Source organism: Mangifera indica, chromosome 12 (assembly GCF_011075055.1).
Source record: "Mangifera indica cultivar Alphonso chromosome 12, CATAS_Mindica_2.1, whole genome shotgun sequence".
Taxonomy (NCBI): Eukaryota; Viridiplantae; Streptophyta; class Magnoliopsida; order Sapindales; family Anacardiaceae; genus Mangifera; species Mangifera indica.
The window spans coordinates 6533560-6557269 of NC_058148.1; the positions used below are offsets into that span (position 1 = coordinate 6533560).

Consider the following 23710-nt stretch of genomic DNA (forward strand, 5'->3'; position numbering starts at 1 on the left):
AAAATATTTGTGGGTTAGTTGCAATATATTGACACATAATTAAATTTTTTTTTGCACAGGAAAAAGGGTTGAGGTAATATATATGCTTAAATATGGTGGGCAAGAGGTTGATGAAGTTGATAATAGTTCGAAAAACATTAGAAGGGTTCAAACATTAGTATCAGTTGATGCAAAAAAAATTACGATGGATTCCTAGAAGTAGTGTGTTCTTGCTTGGGCATTGACTGAAGTTACAATAATGTAAAAATTAGGCCAAAGGATTATTTCCCACCCAAGTTTTAGCTCAATCTTAAAAGCATACTAACGCATTTTCAAAAACCCAAACATCCACCCATTAACCAACTCTTGTTAGAATTTTTTATTAGGGTTAATGGTAAAAATTATCATTTTATCAATAATAATAAAAAAATATGTAATTTTTTCTCATTCCCCCTCTCAGATGTTGAAAACTCACATTTCACCCCTTAACCTCAACTTTGAAAAGTAACTTTTTCTTCCTAAATCTCTAGGGTTTTCTCCCCTCTCTGGTCTCTATCGACGATAGCCACCACTGTCTCTACTATTAGCCCAACAATCCTTCTCAACAGAAGATGTCAATGAAAATGAAAAACTTCATCTCCATCAACAAAGACGAGACAAAACACTATCTTTTCGTTGAGAAAGAGACAAAGACGTCATTAATGTAGATAGAAGACAATGAATCTTCTGTCTCAGTCGACAAAGAGACAAAGACAAAGACAAATCATCTCCATCTCTTTCTCGACGAAGAGATGAGCTTCTCGTCTCATCTTTGTCAACAGAGACGAAGTTTTTCATTTTCGTCGATGTCCTTTGTTGAGGAGGGAGACAATTGGCTAAAGGTGAAGATGGTAGGGGCCACTGTCGATGAAGACCAAAAAAAGGAGAAAACTCTAGGGATTTGAGGAGTAAAAAGTTACTTTTTAAAATTACGAATGGGGGTTAAAATGCAAATTTTCAAAATATGGGAGAAAAATGAGATAAAATTATATATTTTTTAATATTATTAATAAAGATAATAATTTTACCCTTAACCCTAATAGAAAATTCTAACTGTAGTTGGTCTATAGATAAATGTTTGAGTTTTTGAATAGACGTGGGTATACTTTTAAGATTAAACTAAATCTTCGGTGGGAAATAGTCCTTTGGCTAAAAATTTATATATAAAACCCAACCACTGCTAATGATTTGTTGTATCTATTAAAATAAAGATTACTTTGGTAATATTTAAATACTTAAAGTAGAGGTGGTAATAAAATTACCACTTATATTACTTATCACATCACCATTAGTAATAAAAGATTGTCAGAATATTTTATTACTTATAAATCAAATAAAATAATATAACTAATAAAAGATAGAGTATGAGAGCAAGTTTTTTTTTACCCTAAACCAAAACCCCCTTAAGAAATATTTTTATTACCTATTTGACTTAATTGCAGCTTCTCATGAAATCTACTATTTATTTTTGGCCAAAAGACTTATTCCCACCCGAGGTTTAGTGTAAACTCAAACTCTTATCCACTAATTTTTAAAAATCTAAATACACACTATTGTTAAATTTTTTTATTACTGCTAGGGATAAAAACGTTTTTTAGAGATTTTATTTAAAGAACAAAATTTATCTTATTTTTTTCTATCTTAGTTTTGAAAACTCACAATTCTCCTCTAGCCACATATTTTCCAAGTTTAAAAACCGAAATTTTCCCTCATGTCTAGGTTTTGCAACCTCCATATTTTTCCCATTTACAACCCCTCCCCTGGCCTTCTAAAAAATCTTAGTTTCAACCCCTCTTTTAGTTTCAACTTCCTACACACTCTGATAACCTTTTTTAATCGACTCCTCTACCCAAGACCATGCCTCCCTTCCCCTCCAGTGTTAGTCTAGCCTCTTTCTTCGGTTGAGTCTCTTTCCCTTGATGCAATCACAACGCGATAGCTCTCCCTATTGTCACACAACTTTCATTTGTCGCAAGTGAGCACATCACACACATTCCCTTCCAATGGTTATTTATGTCTCTTCGTTGGCTCTTGAGATCTCTACACACATTCTCTCATCGTGCCTTCATTCACAATAGAGACAACATCTTCATCTCCAAAGACGAAGACGTCAACCGAGACAAGGATGAGGGGGAAATGGATGCCAACAACTTAGACTAGATAGAAGAGACGCTGGTGATGCAGAGAGAAGGTCGCCGATGACAATTTAGAAACTGAATTTGAAATAGGGTGAAACTAAGATTTTTTAGAAGGCTAAGGGACAACCATAAAAAGAAAAATATGAAAGTTGCAAACCCTAACCTTGAAAAAAAAAAAGAGTTTTTAACCCTGAAAAATGAGACTAAAGAGGAATTATAAGTTTTCAAAACTAAGATAGAAAAAAGAAATATTTTTTTTTAAATAAAATCTTTAAATATCAATTTTACCTATAGATGAATAAATATTTAAATTTTTAAAAGTTAAAAATAAAAATTTTAAATTTACACTAAACCTTGGATATGAATAAGTATACTTGGCCTTATTTTATTTCACTCGTAACTTTGCGTTGTGCAACGTCACCACGGTTCTCGAAATGTTAACAATTATAAGAATAAAAAACTTATAAATATCAAAGACCTCTGAAGTTTACATAATGCATACCGTCAGACAAAATTCACAACTTTAATGCAATTCAATCTTGGCAAAATATAAAACAAAATGAGCTGAGTTCATCATAAACGTACATGGAAAACCCTTGATTATTTCCACAACTGAACACATAAAGTACATTCAAAAGCTTCATAACTCACAAGGCTTCAACTAAGTTTACATCAAGACTTTTAAGTATCTCCAGTACAGGGTATCCCACAAATTGGATGTTATCAATCTACATGAGAATTCTTTCAATAACAAAATAACCTAAACAATATAGCTATTTCTTTCTTATCATTTGGAAGACTGCACCTAATTATGTAAAAGACTGCAGAAAATGATTCTAGTTCACCGTAGAATTGTATATATATAAACAACTCTAGCTCGAACACACATATAATCCATATTTTGAAAAGAAATACACTCTAGTCTTTCAGCAACTATAACTTTTGACTTGGCCATATCTATGAAGAAAACACCTAGGAAGTGGAAAGAACACTAATTTAACTAAATCTGCAACCCTAGCTGTACATTTACTATAATTAACGACTGGCTCTGGCAGCAGGAGAAACTCACCAGAAATGATTGAATCCAAGTTTGTGGTCATTTCCACAAAGTGGAGGATAGATGGTTGTTTTTTGTTACAATAAAACTATGTATACTTATAGTGAGTACCAATTTGAGTACTATTGATGATGTGTCACGATGTAATAAGATAATTTTGAATTAAAGATAAAGTAACACTCAATTATATGACAACACATCGTTATTGGTACTCAAATTGTTACTCATTATAAGTGCACATAATATTTCTCTTTTGGTTAATGAATGATTAAACGACAAAAAACTATTCCTTCATGCCGAATGTTTTAGCTATGATCGGACGAACATCATCCACATTTGCCAAAGTCTCTAAAAAGGGAATTAAAGAAATTAGTGCAGAGTCTGATGGATCATCAAACCAACTTTCTATTGGAATACCGTTATTCACTTGCAACCGATACACCTGAAATTGAAAAAGTGATTAACACTTCAGTAACTTTTAGCTACCTAGATTTAAAGATTGAGATGTAGTAAAAATAATAAAAATAAAACACCCAACTTTTTTCCAGGTTTTTTAATGATAAAGATAAAACATCCAATAACTTGAAATGATAAAGAACACATGAAAAAGAAAAAGAGGGTGAGAGAGAGACTGCTACCTGTGGAGAATTGTCAATTATAGCTATTTTTGAAAGGTCAACTCCTACAGCTGTCAGATCCTTTGTGTAGCTACCATCAGAAAATATGCATGATTCTCTAAAGAGTCGTCGAGCTATATACTTTTTTTCAGGATCCAGTATATCCAGCACCTGCTCAGCATAAATGCTTTGGCTGGCGGTAAAAATGACGACTTCAAACATCTCTGCCACTCTCTCCAAAAATGTCCGGAGGAAGGGTCTTTGTCTTACATACACAGTGTGGTCTTTCATGTCAAAGGAAACTTGAAAAGTGAAGTCTGCATTACTACAAGGTTCCATGGTGGAGTGGACGAGTGTCTCTGCATATTTTTCAGTTAAAAGAAAGGTTGCAGCAGTTGATTACAAATTCTTAAAGTCGACAACATTTTGCTTTAAAAAAAAACAGATTTAAATCCAGCTTCATCCATTATACCAAAATTTATGAAGATGGAAATACCATCCAGATACTTGACCACCACTTAAATATAATTAAATTATGAAATTTTCTAGGTAAATGTTGCAACTCCACTCATTTTAGACTCAGCAAGTCAAAAAACATACAAGGGGAATAGCAGGACTTTATCAAGGCAAAAAAAATTAAAGAAAACAAGAAAGTAAAAATCATCTGCAATCAACTCCATTTGACCATGCACAATACAAGATATACACTTCAACACAAAATAATTGTGCAGAGTTAGCATTTTGGTAAGGGAATTAACTCAATGTCACAAAGGGAATTAACTCAATTTCTTTTGCTGACATCAAAAGAATGTTAAATAGCTACTGTGCTCACTTAAATCAGACAATCAAATTGAAATAACAGAAAATGTAAATAGCATTTAATAGGAAAAACAAAAAAAAAAAAAAACGATTCTCTTACCATCCAAATCAAGAACTAAGGTTACAGGTTTCCTACTGCTGGTCTCCTCAGGGACCAATACTGGCAACAAGTCAGCCTCCACGTCAGAGAAGTCCAGGAAGTTTCTAATGAACAATTGTGGATCAAAATCTTCTTCATTTATATCAACAGAGTTAGATTTAACATCAAGCTCATGATCATTGAATCTTATCTGCTGGCTATGGAACCATGAATATCCAGAGGTCTTAGGAAGCTCTTCATAGGATCCAGAAAAATGAATATTCTTTTTCTCTATTGGTTCCTCCTCAAGGGCAGGCAACTTCATACATTCCTCAGTCATATCAAGCATCAAATTTTGCCCAACATAATCTGGCTCGGTTAATAGGTCCTCAGTTAGAATATAATCTAATTCACCAATCCCTTCAACTGATACTGGAACACTCATGTCAGAGATATAGGAATCTGAAGCATTAGAATTTTGACAACTATATGAAAAACTGCTGCAACTAACAAAGTCACCAGCTGTCATTTCTGGAACAGTGGTACCATCTTCACACCCTAAGCACAATATCAGATGAAAGTAAGCATAATAAGGTCAGGGGAAAAAGCAATCAATATGTCTAAATGGAACATAGTTCTCTTAAAATGGCATGCACAACTTTCACCAGTTCACTCAAAGAACAAGAGGGATGCATATCCAAATGGAACAGAGTTCTCTAAACTAGATGACAGTGCTACCAGCCCAAATGAAAAATGCGTGAGTAAAGCATTAGGGAACATGACTCCCAGAAGTTACCTTCATGATCCTGAGCACTTGACTTGAGTTGAATGCCACTGCCATCAATAAGAGGAGAGAATATTGCTTCCGAATTTATGGAACATGCAAAATGTGGAAAATCCTGCCAAAGAAAAAATTAACTAAACAACAGAAAATAACAAAAGGATAACAACTGCTTTAGTTGAATAAAAAGGTAAAATTACACAAACTTCAAAAAAATATATAAAAGCATTGGGATTCATAAGTCAAGATGAAAAGTAGTTCCTGCCAGCTTAGGACAGATAATGCTAACATGATCACTATCTAGATGACACTCAGGCAGGTTAATGTCGCAATCATTAAAATAATAACAAACTTTAGTCTAAAACAATAAAGCAACAAAGTCTCATTTCTGAATCACATTCTTATATCTTAAACTAGTAATTTTAAAATAGAGCGAAAGAAGAAAGGAAGAAGGTGTTTTTGGAGAAACATAAGAGTGTAACTTGCAATCCACTTCCAGGAGCAAATATTAAAATCTTCTTTTTGGTCCCCGATCATTAATTGAACCAGACACCAGTATTCTTTAGCAGGGTTCAAGAAAATACAACATTGAAAGGCAAAAAGTATAAACCATGACATAGTGAGAAGAGATAAGCAAGAATGTACTACACTGAATTACAAAATTTTGTAGAAGGATTATATGCATTTAAGCGTTGAAGATAACTACTTACCATTATTTTTACGGAAATAGTATCTTCAGCACATGAAAATTGTTTTTGGCATGAGAGAAATTCTCCATCATGAAACATTTTCTGAATAACTTCGTTACCTCCATCTTCCATGGCAAAAATTTCAACTTTGCTAGAACCTGAATCAACAATATTACATCAGATGGTGACAAGTCTTATTTATGGTGTCTGAACAACCAGAAACCCACTCAGACCCTATAAGAATCTTCCATAATAACTTGAAACTAGGACAGAATAACCTAAGTGGATTGCAATAAGGTTTGTTTTATATTATTTTAGTTTTTTCACTTGCCTAAATAAAGTTTCAAAGACTTACCAGTTTCACAATTTTCAATTGATGAATCCAATTCTGCCATTTCATGAAACAATCGGACTAGAGAATCTGAAGTCTTGGAGTTTTTACATGACTTCTGAGCAACATGGAGACAATTTACTTCTTTTACAGAAGTGCTTGATTTAGGCTTCATTTTCATGGCAGGCATTGGATCTAGATTTGTGAAGAATACTTCATATTCAATTTGAAACACAGAGCAGAAATAGCTCCCTGTTTACATACAAGTCACAGGAGTAAACGACATGAATTTGACATTTCCAAACATTCTTATTGGTATAAGATATAGAAATATACTACGATAATGTACGAACAAGTACCAAGGGAAGGAAATTTGTACAGTGATCATAATTACCATCTAGGCAAGTAATTCATATAAGCAATTTGGAATGGGAAGATGGTAGCTCTAATAATAAAATACAGAAACCTAACGTACGAAAAACAAGAAAAGCTTTCCCCAAAAGTACATACCAACTTCTTTTCTAAACAACACTTCAAAAGATTTTCTTGCTTATACCAAAGTGTTACTTTTAGAAAAGGAACTATCAATTTTGTGATTCAAAAATGCACTTGCATCATTTCAGCAGAACACCAGAAAATTTACACAAAGACACTTTTAACCTAATGAAAGCACTTCTGATAGCTTCCCAAGCAACTCTGAACGCTTTATAATAGCCTATATCATACACTATTTCCACCTAATCCCAGAAAGTATAATAAGAGATCAAGTCGAAACCCCAGCACTGCAATGAAACCCTAGCCTAACCACATAATCAGAAGTCTAGTCAAGCAAATCATGAACGAAAACCCTATAATTAGCAGAGCTCACTGTACATAAACACATCGGAAGGTCAAAATATTTGTATATCTCTTGAACAAATATATACTACAGTAAATTTCCTTCATTAATCAAACAATATTTGAAAGTGGAATCATAAACTTATATGAAAAATCACCTTAAACCCAAATTTAAATCAATAAAACAATTCACAATTCAAAACCCACAAAAAAATTCACATACAACTATTTACAGATCACCAAAGAACTGGACTTTAACTCATCCAAACAATTCATAATTCAAAACCCACAAAGCAACTCAAGTACACGTAAAAAAATACTCGAGCCTTAGCTCGCTTAACAAATTACAATTCAAAATCCACAAAAGAATTCGAGAAAACTGAAGAAGACATGGACGAAAACTAGCTCAGAACAAACAAAAAGAGAGAATTTTGAGAGAATATTCAGATACCCACCTGTATGGACCACGAAGGTGAAGACCCTTTTCTCTGCAAAGCTCGGCTTCTTTTCTTTCCCTCTCTTCTGAACTTTCAGAAGAAGAGAGAGCGAGAAAGGTTGAAAGAGGAGTCAAACTTGCGGGCTCGATTTGGTTTTATAGGGGTCAGGGAGGTTGAAGATCCAACGGTGTTGATAGATTTTGGTTTTTTGTTTGGATGTGCAGGACACTGAAACGTGTCAGCTGAAGAATGCCCAGCTCGGCAGCAGCAGCTTTAGAATTGGCTTTCGCTTCACGAAAGATTTTGACACCCAAATCACTTAATTCGGAATTTTATTTGGGGGGTAAGAGAAAGATTTTGTTTTTAGGTTTAGCTGCTATTTTTCACTTTTTTTTTTTTAATTATCTCTTCAATTTAAGATAAAAATCCTTCTTCAAATATAAATAATTAGAATAAGTCTTCAATAGAACTTTCAGAAATCTTTCATCTTCAAATATCATGATCATTTTGGTATATTAATGTTGTCTGTGGTCCTTAGTACGAATGTGTGTTTTTATGTTTCCCTTAGAATTTTTTGTTGAAAAAGTAGTTCAAAATTGACATTAATTGCCATTTCAAATAAGGCTGTTCAATAAATTTTTTCTTGAATTTTTTGTTATTTTGTTGCTTCAATTATAATATTTTCTTGAAATTCTTAATTTTTGCTTAAGCTGAAATGTTATTCTTTTGTCCCACATAAAGAAAACAACAATGTCTCACTAAGCAAAATGATTTTGTAAGACACTAACAAAATTTTGACACATGACTTATGCCATAACAAAAAATGAAAAAATAAAAAAATTGCTAAAATGTGTAGAGGAGTGCTTATTCCAAAAAATACGAATAGCCTTTCCATTTTCTGGGTTTCTCATTCAATAAAGAACACCCTCATTCCACTATCTATTCTCTATTATGTCTAAAGTTGAATACAAATGAAGAACGAAGAACGAAACACTTGTTCAAGAGATTGAACATCCAGTCTATATTATTTCAAGTCAAGAACTAGACTATTCACAAGTCTGTTCAAAGTTGAAGAAAATTAAAGTTTGAAAGTTGGACAATCGTTTCAGAAAGTTGAACGCCTATTCTATAATATTTAAAGTCAAGAGCATGTTGTTTAGCAAGTCATTCACCTTTCTGGACAATTTGAAGAATATGTGAAGTCTAAAGGAAAAACGAGCATTACAAGTGTGGATAAATTGGATAAATTGACATTTTACAAAGAACAAGATTGTTCCATGACATGTATTCTACCTAAAGTTGGATAAATTTATGTAGAATTGAATGTTTGTTATAAGGATTTGAACTCTATTTCCAAGTAAAAGATGACAAAATTACATATAATTTCAAGCTCCAAATACTCGATCTCCTTCTCATAAATTCAAAGGTTTTGGAATTTTGTCCTTGGACTTTATTAGAAATAGTTTGGGATAACAACTCCTCATATCCTACTCTACCTCCCAGGTAGCCTCTTTGATTTTGTGGCTCTTTTAGAAGACCTTAACTAGCAAAATTTGCTTGTTCCAGAGCTTTTTGACCAATCTATCCAATATTTGTACTAGTCTCTTATAATTTAGGTCATTTTTATGCTCAGTATCCTCAACTCTTAGCAAGTGTGAAAGATCCTTAATATACTTAGGTAACAACAAAACATGGAATACATTATGAATACGGTCTATGTTTATTGGAAACACTAGTTTCTAGGCCACCTTGCCAACCCATTCAACTACCTCATATGGGCCAATAAACCAAAGAGTTAGCATGCATTTTCTCCTGAACCTCATAACATGCTTGAAAAAAGGGCTACCCAAATAAAAACTTTATCATCCACATTATACTCTAACTCATGTCATCTCTAATCAGTATAGCTTTTCTATCAATCATAGGCCTACGTCATCATTTGTCTAATCCTTTTGATATTCTCAACCATCCTATGGGTGATCTTCAACCCAATCAACTAAACTTAAACATCCCTCTTACTGATTTCATCCTAATGCAAGGGAGAATGACATCTTTGGCCATACAAAGCTTCATAAGACGTCATCTTAATATTTGCCTAGTAGTTGTTATTATAAGCAAATTCAATCAAGGGCAACAACTCAACCCAACTCACCTTATGGTCCAAGCAATAGGCTTTTAACATATTCTTTGACACCTATTAATCCTCTTTGTCTAACCATCCATTTGAGTATGATATTTGATATCACAATCATAATCTTTCACCAGTTACAATCATCTCTGTTGTCTCATGTTTAACTCCGTCTGGATGAAGACATATTTCAAACTCTTGTGATTTGTATAAATATTGCATACCCCATTAAGATAATGCCTCCATATCTTTAATGCAAAAATTATCGTTGTCAGCTCCAAATCCTGAGTGGCATATCTCACCTCAAAGTCCTTTAACTGTCTCGAGGTATAGACTATTACTTTACTTCATTGTATCAATACAACACCAATCTCACTGTGAGAAGCATCAATGTAGACATCAAACTCTACCCCATCCTCAAGCAAGGTCCATTGAAGCAACATCTCTTTCTTAGTGAGTGTCATAAGGGGCTTAGCTAACTTGGCGAAATCATCAACAAAACTTCTATAATAACCTGCCAACCTAAAGAAACTTCGGACCTCCTTAACCGTCTTTAATCTTTGCCAATCAATTACAGTTGCTATAACACTCCTTGTGTCAACACCACATGCCCCAGAAAAGTCACTCAATCCAACCAAAACTCACACTTGGATAACTTAGTATATAACTTCTTCTCCCTTAACCTTTGTAGTACATCTTAAAAATGTTAGTTTGGACGGGTTGAATTCTTCTTATTTACTTGAGTTTGATTTTTTGTGTTTGTTCCAAGTCACTTGTATTATGTGCACACGACTTTCCCTTAGTGAATATGTTGTCTCTTTTTTTTCATTATTTGCTTAGTTTATTTTCACTCGAGTGTATTGAGCCTCCTGTTAATCTTCTTGCTATCTGCACTCGGCATAGTTTCACTTGTTTTTTTTTTTTCTCTCGATTTTCCTTATTCACTCATTATTAAACCTTGGCTTCTATATTTATATTAAACCTTGCACTTGTTCTCTCCATAAAATACCTTTCTGCATAATTGCAATTTTGATTGTTATTAGATTCTCCATACATGCCATTAAGCCATCCTTGATCGTTGATGTGTTCACCCGTGAATGTGAAAGCAAATATCACCCTAGGGCTTTTCTTCCATGCACGTCCAAGATATGTGTCACCACTGCCGATTATTTTGCAATGGACGAATGCAAATCCACTTGAGCCACTCACTTCTTGTCTGCCATGGACTGTTATTACTGATAAACCTATTGCCACTGATTTTATATTCGAGTTCTACATTAAAAAAAAAAAAAATCTAATTGTTTGTTTTAGTGCTTGTCAAAACATCAATCTACCATCTCTTCTATAGCCATGATTAAGAGTCTTTCAAGTACCAGGTATAAGGATTGACCATCTCCAAAGATGAAATCAACGGGGCCTTCAATGTAACAGTCTCTGAAAATATGTCTGCCAACAAAATCACATAAGGTGTCTTGATAACCAATAAATTTGCAGTTATGGAACGCTGTCTTATCTTCTGATATTCTCAAGGCCACTGCCTGTTGATCATCTCTCTTTGCATCCGGCATTGAAGCCGAATTCTGAAATAATAAAAGTAACAAACATGAATATTAAAATCACACGGGAAGGATAAAGACTGAAAATAATGTATTTAAATCTAAAAACACCTACGACAAATTCAATATTAATAGCCACGAAGTAGTCGCTCTCCACAGCTACTGTGGCACTATCCACCGTGCCATATTTGGCTGCTGTTCTATCAAACACAATCTTCGGCATGCTTTTTGGATCCCCAAAAAATGTTTGACGTTTTGGCCAATCCATTCGTCGAGTTTAGATGAATCGGCAGGTATGATCTCTGTTTCGCAAACCACAAATGGTATGAGGTTAGAAGAAATTAGAACTTTTGTTAACAAGGTTGCAAGAATGGAGAATTGTTTCATCTCTTCAACCATTCTTGATTTTTTGTTTTTTCCTTTTTGTTTATGATATGCAGAATGAAGAACTATTAAGGTATTTATAACCAGGCAACTACGTACCTTAATTTTGTTTGCTATATTTGTTTGAAGATTTTTTATGTAATTGTTTTGTTAGTTAAATGTGTGCTCCCTTTCGAGAAGTAAAATTCCGTAAATGCCTTTCTCACATCCAGGGTGACTTCAAAGTTCTTATGGATTTTGTAAGGAGTAAGATATATGTGTGTGTATATATATATATATATCATTCTTATGGATTAGATAAATAAATTTAAGATATAATAACCAGGTCAATAATTACTATATTGATAAATCGAAATTTTACAAATGTGATAGGGACTTAAATATAGACTTTCATATTAAAAGTTTTAATGTTCTATTAATTTTGTTAACCTTTTGAAATCAAAAAACAATATTTATCTTACTGAAATCTTTTCAGATGTTTTAATTTAAACTATAGATATGATAAACAAAATATAATTTTTTTTTTTTTCAAAACTATTTCTAAAGCACTTTCCTCCCGAAAATTAATAAATATAGCTCAATATTATGACACAAGGCAGGAGTATTTTAGGGATTTGGGTCTTTCTTTTTGTTATGGAATGGTTAAAAGCTAACGAGATATTTTGTTTCTCATGACCAGAACCGCTAAGCTGAATTGGGTGTCGAAGTGTTCAAATGTGACATGACCAATAATAGCAATGGTTAAGAACAAACTGTGCATACCACCATACTTATATATTCTATCTAGATTTGATGGTCAATTACGTATTAATTTTAAGCATATTAATAAAAACACACACACACACACATATATATATATATATTTAAAATATGTATACATAATTTTATTATTAAAAATTAGATAGAATAAGGTTAAAGTATTTACTTGTAACATTAAACGTGCATAACATATGCGACAAATTAAATGTAAAACTATCAATATTAAATACAAAGCTTCAATTAGGAAAGATGTATTCATATTTACCTTTCACTAAGAACATAATTACTAGCAAACTTGAACACTGCCCACCTCTGCTTAATTTTCAATATTTTTTAATTCCTTGGCCAGGACAATTTTACACCAACTTAAATGAGTCTTCATCAAGCATATTCGAATGATTATTGATCTTCTTTCCTCACATAATCACACAACCATTCTTGTTTTTTCACCAATCACTTCGTTCAATACATGTATATCTACAAAAACCTAACTCATCTAAAACAAATAAATTGTAAGTAAAGGTCAGTTTATACCTCAAATAAAGATAAGTCCCAACAACAACATTGTGAGAACTAAGCGGACACTCCCAACACCTTTAATCTACACTTTCTCATTGTTTCCAACCATAATATCACCAAAATTCACATTGTCTTCCACGTATGCAAGCAACTTCTATCATTGAAGACATAGACAAAAGTAGTGGAATCTAAAAAGCAACTTTGCTCACTTTTTAAGGCTCGAGTCTTATCTACAAAGATCATCAAAGAAGGTCATCAGCAAATACAATGGTTGTACCATATTCTTTTATCATCATTTGTCTTTTTGAAAATAGTCATATCCTCTATCTGGTTCTTGCAACACATTGGCATATATCCATTAATTCTTACCAAAATAATAGCACTCTTTGCCATTAATATACTTTCTAATCTTTCAATTACATAAGCTCAAAAGATACCATAATAGACTCGATAAATTCTATTTCTCCTTGTTGTATCGTTGATTTAAACAAGCTTTTCATCCAATTCCTTATTTATTAATTAACTTAGAACAAACTCTCTAGATTTAGATTAACAAATGCATTAAAAAGCTAGAAGTCCACTGAATCAAGGCATAACTCATAAAAGCTTGGTTTAGTTGTCTTGAGCGATTATTCTCATCACAATTGATTTACCATTTATTATTTGAATCACTTTAACGATTATGCACTTAAGATTCTAGATTGGTTATTAATGAACTGCCCCAATTATTCATTTGCACACTTAAAACGCCAACAAATCCATCATGGTATTCAAATGGAGAATAAACACAAAGCTGAAAGGTATGGAAAGAAAGGAAATATAGATTTTATTAAAGATAACAATACATAACTAGGGTTTTTAGGTCACCCTCAATCACAATAAGTTCAGTTCTCCATAGAGATCACAGTATCTATATGACTATTCAAATTTATGATGGCAAAACAAATGACAAGGAATAGAAAACCTTAGGAATAACAGGTTGATATAAAAGTCGAACTCTTTCTGATTTGCTAAATCTTCACTTCGAATCACTCTTTACTTTAAATGATTCTCTCTTTTTATGTCTCGAATCTCCCCCTATTTTGCCCAAAATTTTTTTATTTATAGTCCTAGAGCATGTATAAGTGTCCTTGGAAGAGTTCTCATCGAACTGGGGAGTAATTCAAAATCAAGAAAACCGAGTCATGTTGTGGCATCACTTTTTCATAGCCGTGACACTGAAACTCTGCCCAATCATTGTCGTGGCATCAATTTCCTATTGTCAAGACATTGCCTTGAATAGAAGAATCCTTCCTTCGGATCACCATATCTTCTTTGTTTCAACTTCAATTCTTGATCTATTTATTCCCAAATATCACAAATCTATTTCTCAACATCATTTTATATTGAAACTTTGTTTCCAAACACTTGAAAATTAAAATTACACCAAACATACCTGTGATCCAAAATAACACCGAGTATAATGCAGTTTCAAGCACTTAACCAAAATTTTTCAGTTGTCTAGAAATATAGAAAGATAATGATAAGATTTAGACTGAAAGATGAGGATCATATTTTGACACCCCAAATGTTTGCTGATGGTTAGAATGTGATTATGAACGATTTTTAGATTCATAAAATTATTTATAAATTTCATAATTTGGCAAATAAAATTATTTAGCTTAAGAGATTTTCTTGAGATTGTGATAGTAAAAAGTTTAAAAGATGTCCACGAGATAAATCAAACTTGATTATATGTTTTGAAAACAACAACGATGAAATGTCTCTTAAATTGCACACCAAAGCCTTTTATTCACAAGTCAATATTTATTGAGATAAAACTCTTGTTTGAATCCGGCGAAATCAAGCCTCAATCTTGACTTTCCACATTCCTTTATTCACTAGTAAAACATAGAAGAAGATGAAGAAGCTCAATCCAACTAAACAAGTGGCAATGGTGAGTCCTGAAGATGGTGATAATACTGCATACGTTCCTGTAGCAAAAGCCACCACCATGGCTGTTATGGCGTATGTGATGAGCGGAAGGGTATACAATCAATAATACCGTCATTTCGACATGTTCAATGATACAACGATGTAGATAATGACAAGCCAAAAGGGAGAGCACCATGGATATAGTGTCTGCTATAACAAAAGCTTTAAATGCCGTATTGCTAATTAGGACTGCTGTGCCTTGATCGGGTCCACCCCCATTTTGGTTGCCGCCAGGCACTGTGAAAGCTGCCGTGAAAGTTACAGTTGCGAAGAGTGCCGCCACAACCAATTCAGAATCTTTTGATTTCTCAAATCTGGAGAGCTGATCGATTATTCATCTTTCATCTCTAAGAATAATCCCTCGTCGATATGGTCCTGTTCCATTCCATCAATATTTGACAAGTCTTGGATCTCTTGCTGTAATACATTATTGTAAAAACTAAACTTTAAACATAACGATATAAGCTTAGTTTAATCATACATATTCCGTTTTATTCAAAGAACTATAAAAAAAAGATCAAAATTTAACATGGGAATGTAGAGTGTGATTTGGTTTTAAGTACCTGCGGCTGGGGGATCCATAACGTTTTACATCTTTAACAGTTTCATTTTGGTCGTTAATGAATCCATTGTCTTTCATCTTCTTCATGATGATACTGAACAGTAGTGGACGACAAGCAGCTAGCACGTGAAGAGGAATGTTTCCTTTGGCATCCTTCCCAATCACGAGATTACGTCTAATTTTCTTCAAACTTAAAGTTTCTAGCAAACTCTTCAAGTCACTGATATTTAACTGGGTCATAGCAAAGTGAAGAACATTCCATCCCTGGTTGTTAACTATTTCACAACAATCTGGACATTGGGTTATAATTTCGTTCATTATTTTTGCATACCCTTGGCCGGCTGCCAGATGAAGGGCTGTCATCTTTCGTTGTTTATCACCAACATATGCAGTTGATATATCACAACTTTAAAGCATTTTTGCAATGGGAAAACTACCATAATATGCAGCGAAATGAAGTGGAGTCCACCCGTATTGGTCTGTCTCACTTGTGAAACTCTTCTTTGTATCCGGTAGTCTTTTCGCAATTTCTAAAACAAAATAAACCAATAATTGAAATATTTAATAATTACATCAAACAAAATTAACTTGTAATCGATTATTGTTCGTACCTAAATGCTTGTTTTTGACAGCCACGTGCAAAGCAGTCCTTCAGCAGGCTTGCAGTTTTGTAATATTTCATTCAATGTGAGGATACATCCTCTCTCCGCAGCAATGAAAAGCGGAGTTTTCCCCACATCATTAGCAAAATGTGAAAACTTAGCATCTTCTTTGGTTAAAATTTTCACTACATCGATGTAATCATTCCGCACCGCCTCGTGCAAGGCTGAGTTTCCCTAGTTATTGCTCATCCTCAACATCAGCTGTTTGCATCCGAATCCCCTTTCTAGATCATCAGGTTGAGTTTTGGCGCATTCAATAACAACTTCCACAGTATCCAAATGTCCATATCTTGCTGCTACATGAAGTGGTGTATCACCATTGTGGTTGACCTGCAGAATCGGTGAAGGACATATTTCAAGTCTTAGCTTCACGAACTCGGCCAATTTTACTTTTATGCTTCAAATTGTGTTGAAATGACAAGTTTCCACCCCTGAAAATTGAAAAATGACATGGAAACGTGTTTCTTGTCAATATTTAAGAGTATTAATGAAAATTACACCAGTCAAAGTCTAAAAATGTGTGAGCAGATCGTAACTTATTATGTTTCATTCTGAACGGTGAATATTGATTATAAAGTTAAAAATAAAAAAGTGTTATTGAGCTTAATATTAATCCCCTATTTTATGAGGAAACTTCTTTTATCCTAGAAGAAGCTTGTTATTTTGACAGGATTGCTTGCTGATTTACTTTTCTAATTTTATTTAGAGCACACGTTTGTATTCTTATCATTGGAGATGCCAGAAAATTGACTTTGCTGTGCTTTTTCAAATTTTTTTTTCTTGCGTTAAAGAGCTAGCAAACAGTAAAGAAAAATGACACCCGCATTGATAGTGGTTGGACGAAATGGGGTGGTTGAGGAAGTTCATTAATTCATCAAGAACAACCTACAATGACATCATTTTCAGTAAAGGAATGCAAAATCTTTACAGGATTGCCAAGAACCCTATAGCTAGCTTTACATATTAACAACTCAAGTAAAGTTTTTTCTCTTGATTTTCTTTTGTTCACTTGTTATTGAACTTTGGCTTCTATGTTTATACTAAATATTAAAACATTTTACAAGTTATGGATAAATCTATGTTTGTCAAGTAACACTTTGCTTTTTCTTTTTTTTTTCTTTCTCTAGTGTATACATGGCAAATGTGGCCGCTTACATTTCAGCAAAGTGTAGTCTTATTTCTAAGGTGAACATGGAGTTTTGTTTATTTATTGTGATTTGGAAGCTCATTCTCACATCCATTTTTTTTCCTTGTTTTTTTAAATTATGATTAAGAATTTATGATTCTCATTTTTATTTGAATTTGTGAAACATTGCCATTGTTTGTTTTCTCCTCTATCGAAAAAATGTCACATTACTAAATGCATAGTTTTGTAACTAAAAGTAAAGATTTTAAAAATGCAAATATTGCCATTGGAGATGGACTCAATATTTTAACATTCAAAGTTGAATATCCATCACGATGACAAGACATAATACGTAGAATGAATTTATGAAAAACTATAATTCATTTAGGAAGGGGTCAAATATTGCAACAGTTACCAATTATTGATTAAAAACCCAAATAATATTATAAATAGATTAATGTGTAAGACAATACTCACATGAGCATCAACAGCTTTGATCAACGATCCTCATAAGTTTTTGATACAATCTCTTCTAAAAAGGGAAACTATATTTTTAGGAGAAGAGTTCATCTAAAATAAAAATCTACAAATCTGCATAGTTGAACTTTCCTTCAATGGAGCATTGTTGTTGGATGCATATGTTAGTGAAAGTTCACACCTTGGGAGGTGGAAGAACCCACTTGTTTCCATTGAGGTAAGTCATGCTTAAAAAGGGCTCAGCTTCTTTATCTGATAGTATCTTGGCAAATTTGGCTCGACCAGTAGAATCAGCACCTGGTCCCATGCACTTGTACTCTCCATAATATACGTTTCTGTGTAATTGCAATTTCAACAAAATACACCATTAGTAGGAGGTTTACTACTAATTAAAATCGTGACCATTTAATTAAAGTAATAAGATGATTAGGGTCGTACTTTTGACTGTTTTTAGATTCTCCAGCCATGCCATTAAGCCATCCTTGGTCGTTGATGTGTTCACCCATGTATGTGTAAGCAAATATCACCCTAGGGCTTTTCTTCCATGCCCGCCCAAGGTATGTGTCACCACTGCCGATTATTTTGCAATGGACAAATGCGAATCCACTTGAGCCGCTCACGTCTTGTCTGCCATGTGCTGTTATTACTGATAAATCTTTTGCCACCGATTTTATAGTCGAGTTCTACATAAAAGATCTAAAGGTTAGTTATAGTTCTTGTCAACACATCAATCTAGCATTTCTTCTATAGCCATAAGAGTGTTTGAAGTACCAAGTATAAGGATTGGCCATCTCCAAAGATGAAATCAACGGTGCCTTCAATGTAACAGTCTCTGAACAAATGTCTGCCAACAAAATCACATAAGGTGTCTTGATAACCAATGAACTTGCAGTTATGGAACGCAGCCTTATCTCCTGATATTCTCAAGGCCACTGCCTGTTGATCGTCTCTTTTGGCATCCGGCATTGGAGATGAATTCTGAAACAATAAAAAAATGTAACAAACATGAATATTAAGTCGTCACACGAGAATGATAAAGATTGAAAATCATCTATTTAAAACTAAAAAAGCTTACGACAAATTCAATGTTAATAGCCACAAAGTAGTCACTCTCTACGGCCACAGTAGCGCTATCCACCGTGCCATATTTGGCTGCTGTTCCATCAAACACAATCTTTGGCATGCTTTTTGGATCCCCAAAAAACGTTATAAACCTCTTGGACATATCAATGGTGATCTTTTCTCGATACTCACCTGCTTCAATTTTAATTACCATCCTCTTTGTGTTCCCTGATGGAATGCTTTTCACTGCATTAGAAATCGTCTTAAAATCTCCCTTACCATCTTTCCTGACAGTTATCACTTGAAAACCAGCCTCCGCGGTGGCCAAAACATCGTCCAAACGAGCACCTTTTTCGTCATTCAAACTTTTTGTTTCTACGTATTCTTTGATGTTTTGGCCAATCCATTCGTCAAGTTTAGATGAATCCGCAGGTATGACCTCTGGTTCACAAACCACAAATGGGACAAGGGTAGATGAAATTAGAACTATTGTTAACAAGGTTGCAAGAATGAAGAATTGTTTCATCTCTTCAACCATTATTGATTATTTATTTTTTGCTCTTTGTTTATGATTTGCAGAATGAAGAACTAATAAGGTATTTATAAACCAGGCAACTGTGTACCTTAATTAATTTGTTAAATTTGTTTTTAGTTTTTTAATGTAGTTGTTTTGTTAGTTAAATGAGTGCTCCCTTACGAGAGATTAAATTTCGTAAATGTAATAGATAATAGATTTAACGCTAACAAGAAATCTTGTTTCTCATGGCCAGAACCGCTAAGCTGAATTAGGTGTTGAAGTGTTCAAATGTGACATATGCCCAATAATGGCAATGGTTAGAAACGAATTATGCATGCCACCATACACTACAACTAAAAAAAAAAAAAATGTTATAATGGAGAAAAGTTGGTCATTAAAAATTTATTTTTTTACCGAGGGTTTTAACAAATAAAAAAATTCTATCGCTACCCAACCCATCGTTATAACTTTTACTATTAAAAATATTAACGATGGAGAAAAACTAATCGTTAATATAAATAATAAAAAATGTAAGCTCTGTCGTTAAAAATAATAATTTCAAATATGGATATACTTACAAATTCTATGTATCCTTGAGCACTTAGGAAATAGAAATATAAATAACATTTGTTAATTTGAGGAAGCATTTAGGTAATAGAAATATAGAAGAGATGCTACTTTGTTTGTCACCGAGTAAATGTGGAAACCAAAAGATTTTGCGCTTGTTGCTTCATCTGCCGAAATTTCTGCTATTGAATGACAATAACTTGCCCTTCATTGTTTTTCCCTGGAGTTTTTCCTCGGTTGATTAGTTCCAGAAATAATAGAATCATAAAAAGAATATTAAAGAAATGAAGAAAGACATAGAGATCAGTAAAAAGGCATAGCCAACCAGTGACTGAGTTCCTTTGACTATTCTCCTCAAGCCAATCTTCCTGTCAAGTTTTTCCAGTATGATACAAAGTTCTGCAGAGGGTAAATTGAGGCAGGACAAAATGATTGAGTAGGTGCTATCTTTCTAAATTTACAGCAGAAAGCATTAAGACAGTTAAGCCTAAAGTTAATTACAATAGAAGCAAAGAACATGGTTGCAGAAACAGCTGTTTGCACCATTCCCTCCGGTAGCCACCTGAAAAGTGCATCAGTCATTTGTGATAGTGAATCAGCATAGAAGAATTTAGAATATCATTTTCCTTCATCCATTTATTTATAATTAGCAATTAAATAAATTAAACATGACATTCATTAATTACTAAATATTAAATCACAAATACATTTATTTAAAGAAATAAGCAAAAAAAATTGCCTCTCATTATCAAAGGTTGGCTAGCAGAGGACAACCCTGAATTTTTTTGTCAATCTTGTATTCTGAGCAAGGTGCTTTGGTAGTGACTTCAAATTGGGCACTCAAAGAGTTTCAAGTAAACCAGAGATGATATGATTGTAATGTCTTCTTCTTCTCCATATTCCAAAATTCAATTCTTTTCAGTTTGGGGAAGAGAATAGACGATAAAGATGTGCCATCACTTTGTTCTCCCAAAAATTCATTACTCACCCCTTTCAAACTTGTCATAAACCTAATGTGTAAAAATTCAAGGGATGGCAATTCTGCCAAGGGAGGCAAATATTTGGAGTTTAAGCAATCACTAAGTGTTAAGTGTCTGAGTTTGGTTAAAGACATCAACCAGGTGGACAAAATAGTGTTGCCTCTGTAAGCCCATATATCTAGTTCCTCCAAATTTAAAGATGGTTGTAGGGTAAAGGGGCACTTCAGTCATTTCCCCTATCATGTGAGATTGCAATTTAGTGCTTATTTATTGAATTTTGTTGGGTATGCAGTTATGGGAAATTAAGATTCTAATCCCATGATTTTAAATTGGCCTATAAATAAAAAAGTAATAATAATAATGATAATAAATCATGATTTTTGCCATAGATGATGAGGATTTTCTCCCAATTTACGCCAAAGTGAACTTTAGATGGAGAGAGTTGCCATGCTGATTTTTTATCTTTAATGCTTATTAAAAATATAGCTGCATTGGCAATAAAGGGGATTTGCTTTTCTTTTGAAAATACACAACACCAATACTCAAAGAGAGAGAGAGAAAACTGAACTTGTACACCAAAGAAGGAAGAGAGACTAGAGGGAGAGATAAGACGGGAAAGAGGACAGTCGACTGCAGAGATAGTGAATCAACGCCAGAGAGAAGAGAAACAAATTCTAAGAGGTATTTGTCACTTTTCAAACTTTAGATTAAGAAGAAATTATAAGATTTTTAAATCTAAAAAGGAAAATGTGATAAAACTTTAATTTTTTAAATTTTTAATAAATAACAATTTAACCTCTAATTCTAACTAATATTTTTAAAAGAAATTTGTTTATGGGTAAGTATTTGGGTTTTGAAAATTAGAGAATAAAAGTTTGAAATTTCACCATACCTTGGGTGGGAATAAAGTCTTTTGGCCTACACAAATGTCACAATCTTTTGACTCTACAAACGTCTGTTTCCTGAGTTGATTCAATAACGTTACCAAAAAAAGTTGACTCAATAAACTGAGCAATGATAATAATGTTGATTATGCCACAATTAAGTTGAATATGGCTATATATGTGTGAGAGAAGGTTTTATGCCTTGGGCTAGCTTTTTGGGGTGAGACACAATTACCTGGTTCAAGACCTAAAAACACTTTTCAAGGTCCAAACAAGAGCTGACCATTTTCATCACAATTTATTAATTCGATATGGCATAATATAATACAATACGAAAAAATTAGGTTAGAATTAAGTTTTCCTGATATAAAATTTATTTAAAATAAACTCAATATGATTAAAAATTAAATAAAGTAGTGTTAGAATTTACATAAAAGTAATACAGTACTATCCGAATTGAAATATTATTTTAATAGATTTTATTAGAGATGAATTATAGAAATATTGAAAGACAATATTAACAACAGTTGAATTCTAATATCAATAACAGTTGAAATTTTTACTGATTACATATAGTTGTATATTTATATAATTATAATTACTAATATTTTTTTTTATTTAAATATTTTATATTATTATTAAATAGTAAAAATGTAATTTAGTTAGTCATTTTATTGATGTATTTTAAAAGGCTTAATATGTAATTTTTAGACCATTTATAAACAAGACAAATACTATTCTGTGTTTTATTAATAGTATGGTGGAGTAATTGGGTAAAAAAATTAAAATGGTAAAAACATTTTAAAGAATGAAAACAATAAATAATTTTGAGTCAATTTAGGTCAGGTTGAGTTAACTCGAATATTTAAAGGTTAGGTTAGGATTAAAAATTTTTGACACAATTTTAATTCAAATCGGGTTAGAGTTAAAGGTCTCTAATATAAAATATGAATTAATATGATACAAATACAATCCAATAACACGAATTGTCAAGTCTAGTCCAAATTTACACGATTATGCAACTATTTAGATAATTTAGACACTCGCTTGCATGTATTAATAACTTTGGGGTTTAACATTTCATATGTATAGTAACCGTTAAAACATATAAAATTCCCTATTTTCATGTTCATATTATTATCTTGATTAATAAATTTTAATGGTTGAACAATATTTACTGTTGGTTCTTTAGGCATTGATGTAATTTGAAGGGTGTTTCTAAATTTTTGTGAAGGATGCATGGGAAGGTTAAACCGTGCACAAGTGAAGGAGAATACATATGCTCGCACATGTCCATACATAGTATTATTATGTATACCCATCGGGTTAAGTCATATATAGAATGATAAATATACAACTGTACGTCTTAGATAGTATACGTTTGTACAATTAAGGAATGAATAGTAAAAATGTTGAGTGATGATTTAAATATTTAAAGTTTGTTCTAAAAGATAGTATAGACTTTTAGAGTATGTAGTAGCACCGAACATTCTCAAGAGAGAAAAAATATCTAGGGCATGAGATGCAACTTAGGGTGAAAGCTATTATAGGCATATATTGATTTAGTGATTTGAGATGCATACGTGCTAGTTCATAGTTAGAAGTCATGAAGGTTATTACGAAGAGGTATTTTTGAGTAACAACTAGTTAAACACAACTTAAAAGCTCGCTAGGTTAGTAGCAGGACCCTATATACATGAATGTAAAGTCTTATAGAAAAAAATGACCACCAATTCCAAAAAGAATTGAT

The 23710-nt window shown here is 32.9% G+C and overlaps 3 protein-coding genes and 1 pseudogene across 4 annotated transcripts; all 4 read right to left on the minus strand.

Moving 5' to 3' along the window:
- Positions 1 to 2725: 2725 nt before the first annotated feature.
- On the minus strand, positions 2726 to 7961 carry LOC123193028 (CTD small phosphatase-like protein 2-A). Of its 2 annotated transcripts, none has more exons than XM_044605785.1 (7): positions 7822 to 7961; positions 6554 to 6780; positions 6220 to 6356; positions 5525 to 5627; positions 4750 to 5286; positions 3852 to 4189; positions 2726 to 3655 (listed from the first exon to the last, which is right to left on the minus strand). In XM_044605785.1, exons 2-7 carry the CDS (start codon positions 6717 to 6719, stop codon positions 3497 to 3499), a joined length of 1440 nt encoding a protein of 479 aa, XP_044461720.1. In that variant the 5' UTR covers positions 6720 to 6780; positions 7822 to 7961; the 3' UTR covers positions 2726 to 3496. The 2 variants fall into 2 exon arrangements, with proteins under 2 accessions (XP_044461720.1, XP_044461721.1); XM_044605786.1 differs by having other exon boundaries at positions 6554 to 6781; positions 7818 to 7924.
- Positions 7962 to 10278: 2317 nt separating this feature from the next.
- On the minus strand, positions 10279 to 11755 carry LOC123230380 (putative pectinesterase 63). The gene is made up of 4 exons (XM_044656569.1): positions 11603 to 11755; positions 11305 to 11511; positions 10941 to 11203; positions 10279 to 10522 (listed from the first exon to the last, which is right to left on the minus strand). The coding sequence occupies exons 1-4, from the start codon at positions 11753 to 11755 to the stop codon at positions 10279 to 10281; spliced, it is 867 nt and encodes a 288-aa protein (XP_044512504.1).
- A 3440-nt stretch (positions 11756 to 15195) lies between these two features.
- On the minus strand, positions 15196 to 17173 carry LOC123230381 (annotated as a pseudogene).
- A 952-nt stretch (positions 17174 to 18125) lies between these two features.
- Positions 18126 to 19550, minus strand: LOC123230382 (putative pectinesterase 63). The gene is made up of 4 exons (XM_044656570.1): positions 19026 to 19550; positions 18722 to 18928; positions 18389 to 18633; positions 18126 to 18285 (listed from the first exon to the last, which is right to left on the minus strand). Exons 1-4 carry the CDS (start codon positions 19548 to 19550, stop codon positions 18126 to 18128), a joined length of 1137 nt encoding a protein of 378 aa, XP_044512505.1.
- Between the last annotated feature and the right edge of the window lie 4160 nt (positions 19551 to 23710).